General features: G+C 47.9%; 1 protein-coding gene across 1 annotated transcript; it reads right to left on the bottom strand.

The window, feature by feature from the left end:
• Positions 1-6,210: 6,210 nt before the first annotated feature.
• Positions 6,211-8,266, bottom strand: LOC311142656 (cornifelin homolog A-like). Its single transcript, XM_084178310.1, has 4 exons — positions 8,165-8,266; positions 7,745-7,977; positions 7,232-7,368; positions 6,211-6,812 (listed from the first exon to the last, which is right to left on the bottom strand). The coding sequence occupies exons 1-4, from the start codon at positions 8,197-8,199 to the stop codon at positions 6,681-6,683; spliced, it is 537 nt and encodes a 178-aa protein (XP_084034436.1). The 5' UTR covers positions 8,200-8,266; the 3' UTR covers positions 6,211-6,680.
• Between the last annotated feature and the right edge of the window lie 392 nt (positions 8,267-8,658).

Raw genomic sequence — 8,658 nt, 5'->3', positions numbered from 1 at the left:
CCCTACTCCCCTGAATATCTACTGCCCTACTCCCCTGAATCTCTATTGCCCTACTCCCCTGAATCTCTACTGCCCTGCTCCCCTGAATCTCTACTGACCTACTCCCTTGAATCTCTACTTCTCTACTCCGCTGAATCCCTACTGCCCTACTCCCCTGAATCTCTACTCCCCTGAATCTCTACTGCCCTACTCCCCTGAATCTCTACTCCTCTACTCCCCTGCATCTCTACTGCCCTACTTCCCTGAATCTCTAGTCTTCTACTCACCTGCATCTCTACTCCTCTACTCCTCTGAATATATAATGCCCTACTCCCCTGAATCTCTACTCCTCTACTCCCCTGAATCTCTACTGTCCTACTCCCCTGAATCTCTACTGCCCTACTCCCCTGAATCTCTACTGCCCTACTCCCCTGAATCTCTACTCCTCTACTCCCCTGAATCTCTACTCCTCTACTCCCCTGAATCTCTACTGCCCTACTCCCCTGAATCTCTCCTCCCCTGAATATCTACTCCTCTACTCCCCTGAATCTATACTCCCCTGAATCTCTACCGCCCTACTCCCCTGAATCTCTACTCCCCTGAAACTCTACTCCTCTGCTCCCCTGAATCTCTACTCCTCTACTCCCCTGAATGTCTACTGCCCTACTCCCCTGAATCTCTACTGCCCTTCTCCCCTGAATCTCTACTCCTCTACTCCCCTGAATCTCTACTCCCCTGAACCTCTACTCCTGTACTCCCCTGAATCTCTACTCCCCTACTCCCCTGAATCTCTACTGCCCTACTCCCCTGAATCTCTACTGCCCTACTCCCCTGAATCTCTACTGCCCTACTCCCCTGAATCTATACTCCTCTACTCCCCTGAATCTCTACTGCCCTACTCCCCTGAATCTCTACTGACCTACTCCCCTGAATATGTACTGCCCTACTCCCCTGAATCTCTACTCCTCTACGCCCCTGAATCTCTACAACCCTGAATCTCTACTCCTCTACTCCCCTGCATCTCTACTCCCCTTAATCTCTACTGCCCTACTCCCCTGAATCTCTACTCCCCTGAATCTCTACTCCTCTACTCCCCAGAATCTCTACTCACCTGAAACTCTACTCCTCTACTCCCCAGAATCTCTACTCCCCTGAATCTCTACTCCCCTGAATCTCTACTCCACTGAATCTCTACTCCCCTGAATCTCTACTGCCCTACTCCCCTGAATCTCTCCTCCCCTGAATCTCTACTCCTCTACTCCCCTGAATCTCTACTCACCTGAAACTCTACTCCTCTACTCCCCAGAATCTCTACTCCCCTGAATCTCTACTCCCCTGAATCTCTACTCCACTGAATCTCTACTCCCCTGAATCTCTACTGCCCTACTCCCCTGAATCTCTCCTCCCCTGAATCTCTACTCCTCTACTCCCCTGAATCTCTCCCCCCCTGAATATCTACTCCTCTACTCCCCTGAATCTATACTCCCCTGAATCTTTACCGCCCTACTCCCCCGAATCTCTACTCCCCTGAAACTCTACTCCTCTGCTCCCCTGAATCTCTACTCCTCTACTCCCCTGAATGTCTACTGCCCTACTCCCCTGAATCTCTACTGCCCTACTCCCCTGAATCTCTACTCCTCTACTCCCCTGAATCTCTACTCCACTGAATCTCTACTCCTCTACTCCCCTGAATGTCTACTGCCCTACTCCCCTGAATCTCTACTGCCCTTCTCCCCTGATTCTCTGCTCCCCTAAATCTCTACTCCTCTACTCCCCCGAATCTCTACTCCCCTGAACCTCTACTCCTCTACTCCCCTGAATCTCTACTCCCCTACTCCCCTGAATCTCTACTGCCCTACTCGCCTGAATATCTACTGCCCTACTCCCCTGAATCTCTATTGCCCTACTCCCCTGAATCTCTACTGCCCTACTCCCCTGAATCTCTACTGACCTACTCCCCTGAATCTCTACTCCTCTACTCCGCTGAATCCCTACTGCCCTACTCCCCTGAATCTCTACTGCCCTACTCCCCTGAATCTCTACTCCTCTACTCCTCTTAATCTCTACTGCCCTACTCCCCTGAATATCTACTCCTGTACTCCCCTGAATCTCTACTGCCCTACTCCCCTGAATCTCTCCTCCCCTGAATATCTACTCCTCTACTCCCCTGAATCTATACTCCCCTGAATCTCTACTCCTCTACTCCCCTGAATCTCTACTCCCCTACTCCCCTGAATCTCTACTGCCCTACTCCCCTGAATCTCTACTGCCCTACTCCCCTGAATCTCTACTGCCCTACTCCCCTGAATCTCTACTGCCCTACTCCCCTGAATCTATACTCCTCTACTCCCCTGAATCTCTTCTCCCCTACTCCCCTGATTATCTACTCCCCTGAATCTCTACTGCCCTACTCCCCTGAATCTCTACTCCTCTACTCCTCTGAATCTGTACCGCCCTAGTCCCCTGAATCTCTACTTCTCTACTCCCCTGAATCTCTACTCCCCTACTCCCCTGAATCTCTACTGCCCTACTCCCCTGAATCTCTACTGCCCTACTCCCCTGAATCTCTACTCTTCTACTCCTCTGAATCTCAACTGCCCTACTCCCCTGAGACTCTACTCCTCTACTCCCCTGAATCTCTACTGCCCTACTCCCCTGAATCTCTACTGCCCTACTCCCCTGAATCTCTACTGCCCTACTCCCCTGAATCTCTACTGCCCTACTCCCCTGAATCTCTACTCCTCTACTCCCCTGAATCTCTACTGCCCTACTCCCCTGAATCTCTACTGCCCTACTCCCCTGAATCTCTACTGCCCTACTCCCCTGAATCTCTACTCTTCTACTCCCCTGAATCTCAACTGCCCTACTCCCCTGAGACTCTACTCCTCTACTCCCCTGAATCTCTACTGCCCTACTCCCCTGAATCTCTACTGCCCTACTCCCCTGAATCTCTACTGCCCTACTCCCCTGAATCTCTACTCCCCTAATCCCCTGAATCTCTACTCCTATACTCCCCTGAATCTCTACTCCCCTAATCCCCTGAATCTCTACTCCCCTAATCCCCTGAATCTCTACTCTGAATCTCTACTCCTCTACTACCCTGAATCTCTACTCCTCTACTCCCCTGAATCTCTACTCCTCTACTACTCTGAATCTCTACTCCCCTAATCCCCTGAATCTCTACTCCCCTGAATCTCTACTGCCCTTCCCTTTTTTCTTCTTCTTTTTTTCCACCTTTATTTAACCAGGTAAGCCAGTTGAGAACAAGTTCTCATTTACAACTGCGACCTGGCCAAGATAAAGCAAAGCAGTGCAATAAAAACAACAACACAGAGTTACATAGACTTACTCCCCTGTATCTCTACTCCCCTACAGACGAAGAGAACGACGAAAATACCCGCCTGAGATACTATCCGTATTATAAGTGAAGATAAAATAATGGCTTGGTATGGGTAATGAGTTTGGTGAGAAATATTGGGATTAGAGTGACAACAAATGTATGCAGCCAGCCACAGCATGAAATGGTTGTTCAGTGCTGTGGCCATTGAGATAACTCCCACCTGGAGTTAGTCTCACTCCCTCAACAGGGAAGATTCTACTTTCATTTCTTTGTTGAAAGGATCTCAAATGGAGCTGAGGTGTAATAGTCCATCTGTTATAAAATGTTTGTAGGACAGTTACACTATCACAGTGAGGGGAGGTGTGTGTGTGTGTGTGTGTGTGTGTGTGTGTGTGTGTGTGTGTGTGTGTGTGTGTGTGTGTGTGAGCGCGTGCGTGCGGGGCACAGTTGGATAAATATGCATTATTCGAGGCATCTGATTGTGTTTTAATGAGCTCCATAGAGCGGTTTGTTTTGATGTTCTACAGAAAACTGGTGCATCTGTTGTTCTGTGTGTGTGTGTGTGTGTGTGTGTGTGTGTGTGTGTGTGTGTGAGTGCGTGCACCATCACGTGCACACCTTGTGCTGTGCCCTCTTCAGGTTCTTTATCCTTATGCTATGACAGTATTATTATTTTTTTCCTCATCTGTTTATAGTCAAGGTAGCAAACCTCCTTGGACCACATCCAAAGCCAGAACATACCCAAGCCAGAGAGAGGAGGAGCAAATATTCACAAAGAGAGGAGCTATGTGCTAAGATCTATCCTCCGCTGCTCTGCATCAGTGCCACACACACACACACACACACACACACACAGCATCAATGCCGTTCGCCACATCTTGCCACAGTGAAAGCATCTTAACACACAACAACATGACACACCTTGCCATGGCGGACGAAAGAGCAGTAACATCATGAATCCTGTATGTAGAGCTAAATGAAAGACACATTATTCAACACCAGGTCCTGGAACAACCACCCTCATCATGTGATGATGTCACTTCAGCTTTGAGATGTGAGACAAGACGATGCAGAGAAGGGATAGACAGATGGCGTCCTTCTAACCAACTACAGTAGCCAGGCCTGTTCTCCCATCCCTTCATAAGGCTGGGGGACAGGGGACGGGGGGGGGGACAAGATCAAATGGATTCCACAGGGAAGCAGCAAAGACATGCCCCTTGCCAAGACTGATGCAGTGGACCATGGCAGAGGAACACAGAGAGAGCAGACTAGCCCTCCAAAAGCATGGCAGTGGTAAATAGGCTAAATAATGTCCATCACCCCCTAACTGCCTTGGGGTACAGGCTGTGACTGACTATGCATGCATCCCTCTCCTCTCCTCTGGCCATCTAGACAGTATAGAGAATTTGCTGGCTGCCAGGCTCTCAACATCTGAATGGCCTTTCCCCTGTGTGTGTGTGTGTGTGTGTGTGTGTGTGTGTGTGTGTGTGTGTGTGTGTGTGTGCGCGCTGCTGCCTGTGAAGCGGACTGTTATGTAAGGTGGCTGTTGTTGTCCTGGACAGAGTTATCACCAAGGGGACAACTTCCCACGTCCCCCTGCACCACACCTCCTTTTCTTCCCACGTCATACGCTTGTGAGAGGCTGAACGACTGAGACATGCTCTGTAGGAGGGATGGTATGGCAGACGAGGAGTGTAAGGAATGTCAATAAATCCAGGGTCCTACTTCACTTAAAGCTTCCTTTAAACTGAATTTGAATACCTACAAGCAGGAGCGGTTATGCCAACAATAGAAGCCTTCATAATGGTTTCACTGCATGGAAGGGAAACATTGAGACCGTGTGTGTAAAATATAAAAAACATTAATTTAACAAACCTACCATGCTGTGAATGTATGAGAAGACTACACAGGGAGGCTGGGTATGCATCTACAGTATCACCGCTGTTGTTGTTTTTCCCCTTTCCTCTCCTCCCTCTCCTCTCATAATCTCCTGGGCTCTGCAGTGGTTTGGCTCCAGCAGTCCCAGCCCCCAGGGGGTCTCACCACAGACCAACAGCTTCACCTGCACACCTGGTGCACCAGGCGGGAGGCACACACAGCCTTCCGTTCCCTGCAGAAGCCCAGGAGCAGCAGTACAGAGCAGAAGTACTGCAGCTCAGGCAACACTGCCATCTGCTGGTAGTTATATGTAAATGGAGTTGGGCTGATGACACAGTCACTAAGGCTGTCCATCTGGCTAGAACCAGATTGCCATTAGACTGAGAAACCTTTTCCATAATGAGGGCATGATGCTGATCATCATTAGAGGATAGAGTCTGCTGAAATCATAATACTGTATTAGCTAACATGTTACTATCATCAAGCTACTGTCACCATGCTCCTAGCTAGCCATCCTCTTCACAGGCTGTCATTCATGCATATTTAATCTGGGATCATACAAAAGGTCAGGGGTCAAGCAAGGACTGCTGTTCTACTACAGGGAGATTAAATGCAAATGATTATTGGATACTCACACTACCTCTTATGAACTCACTCACTTGGATCAATGTGCTTGTAGTATAGACTTTAAAAATGTGTTCCATATTTGATGTATAATGCTGAATGAAGCGATAAACAGCAGTTAACAAATTGCATATTCAGCCTTTGGATACATCCCAGCTTGGTGCTGGTTGGCATTTGAGATTCAGAGAGGGACGTGCAAAATTAGCTTACCGTGATTGTCAGCCGCAGGGTAAGGTCAGAGATAGAATAATACAATAATAATACAAATATGCAAATAGGTTTTATTATTTAATGGCTTAGCCTACATGGATTGTTCATACACTTGGTTAGGAATTTAATTTACTTTACAAACATTTATGAAACATTGTCTGGTAAAGTAGCTCTGATGTTCCACATACTACATGGGCTCAAATACTAAGCCTACTCCAAGTCTCCATCCCCAAATACATTCTTAACTTAATTCTTAACTTAACCAACTTTATTTTACATATGCCGACTCATCTTTAACAGGGATGTCCTCAGAAACCCTAGGATGATCACGAGGGCTCTCATAAGAAACCAAATGGGCACCTGTAGTCTGATGACCCCCCCATAGAGACCTTTAATAATCACCATCTGGATGGATGTGACATAGTAATCTGTAATAGTAATCATAGTAATCATCTATCCATCCATCCATCTGTGACATAGTAATATGCAGACACCAGTGATGCACAAATGAAATGACATGAGCCTCTGAAGGTTCTATCCACAAGCAAAGTTTGTTATAGGTACCAAGGTTAGGTCATGAATATTTTAATATGAATAAGATGTGGTCCTAACCTGGATGAATGAACCCAGTACACAGACAGCCATGTTGTCAGGAGCACTCTAGTGCAGTGGATACCTGGTAGTTCTGGTTCTTCATCCTCCTCTTCATCTCTCGGATCATCTGACAGATGGCCAGGGGGTAACAGCCATACAGCATAGTCCAGTGCTCACAGACGCTGCCCTGCGCGCACACACACACACACACACAGACAGACAGAACAAGGGGAAGTTCACATCTGGTCTCAGGCAGGGGTCTTTTTTGGGCTGCAGAACAAAATGTGGTGTCACTGTCATTTACTGAGTCTTTCCATAACTAATCAGAAACAAATCGCCCACCGCATGCCATGCAGAATAAAATATGGTGTACAGTCACAGTTGGGTAGACAGGAGGAAAGTAAATGTGAGCGGCAGTGACACACATATCATTCGTTGTACAATAATTTGTTGTACATGATGTGCAACCAACATCTCTTGAAATAAACAGTGATCCTGAATTGCTCTGTGAGAGAACACTGCTTTGGTCCCCATGACACGAGCAGGTCGTTAATGGATTCTAATAACACCCATTAACCCTCGTCGTTATTGCGTAACAATCCTCACCCGTATCTTGTATCTCTCCCTGATGCCCACCCGCATGGTGAATGTGGAGCCAGGGAGCAGACACAGACACAGACACTCCCCGTACTGGTGGGCCAGACTCAGGTCCAAGCAACAGGGCACAAAGGCCCCTAAGAGACCTGGGGAAAATGAGAGCGATACAGGGCTTAGGAAAACTCTACTAGGTTTAGTGCAATGCAATCTCCACAAGATAGTAGCAGTCGGTTACGGAAAACTTTTCTAATTTGAATACATGTTTAGCAGCCCTACAGAGTATTGTAGATTGATATGGTATCATGCAAGAGAATTGTAATCTTTATGAAGTATCCTCTCTTTAACATTGGGCAACATTGAATTTCCTAAATTAACATAGGTAGAGTGTAAGCATCACTATGTAAGATAGCAGTATAGCCATCCACCATCTGACTATTTCAGTATCCCAAACCGGTAACTGTGACTTTTACACTTGAATGTGTACAATGCAGTGAAATAAGCCCAAAGCTGTGTCTGCCTCACATGTGGTCCTGTCTCCACACACGTTGAACAGACTACTGCTCCAGTCCCCTCCCGTCTGAGTGATGGTGGTCACTGTCGTCGTGGTTACCCCCAGCCCAGGCTGCGTGAGCACAGGGAGTTTACCTGCACTCTGTGGGTTCCAGCTTTCTGTTCCTACGTCCCAGCCCCCAGCTTCCTCATCCTCCTCATCACCTGGGGCCTGCTGCTGTGCCACTTTGGTGACTGGTGCACAACTGAGATAAAGAAGAAAGACGGGGACTATAACATGTAGAAATTAATGTAGGCTTAGCAGTATTGCAATGTGGCTCACATAGGGCAAAATAAATAAACATAACACCCGTAAAAGGGCTTAAGAACATGTTGGAATGATGCATTACACCCAACAATGGTGATCTCTACTGATAAGGGCCTAACACTTACTGGTCTGTGGTGACTATGGCTATGGTATCCTCCATGCTGACAACTGCTCCCTGCCAGGGAAGGAAGGGGAGACTGGGTGAGCTTCCCACTGAGATGGGGTGTGCTACTCCAGAGAGGGCTGGAGCTCAGCGGCTGCTCTGGGAAGATAACACATTTTGGGCCTCCTCTTCTAGGGGCTTATAATGCCCTCTTATTACAGCATGCGGGCTGCCACAGCAAACAAGGACAGAGCTGGCCTGTTCAAGTCCGTCTGGAATGGAGCCTCTAATACAAAGCGCAAATGCCAGACCACCACAGTGTAGGGGCCAAGGCCAAGGGCAGGCCAGCCAGCCAACGGATCAGTAAGTTCATACCCCCAACAGAGAGAGCACTCACCCAGAGAGAGAATACTCACACATGCATAAACAGTGACAACAAGAAAATCACTGTAAAAGAAAAGGCAACACTTACCCCAATCACAGACAACAGCAACGTGCTACCGCCCAGTCCTGGAG

This window comes from Coregonus lavaretus, assembly GCF_964263955.1.
Source record: "Coregonus lavaretus genome assembly, chromosome: 15".
NCBI lineage: Eukaryota > Metazoa > Chordata > Actinopteri > Salmoniformes > Salmonidae > Coregonus > Coregonus lavaretus.
The sequence above is the reverse complement of the archived record's forward strand: the minus strand, read 5'-3'. Positions and strand labels throughout refer to the sequence as shown.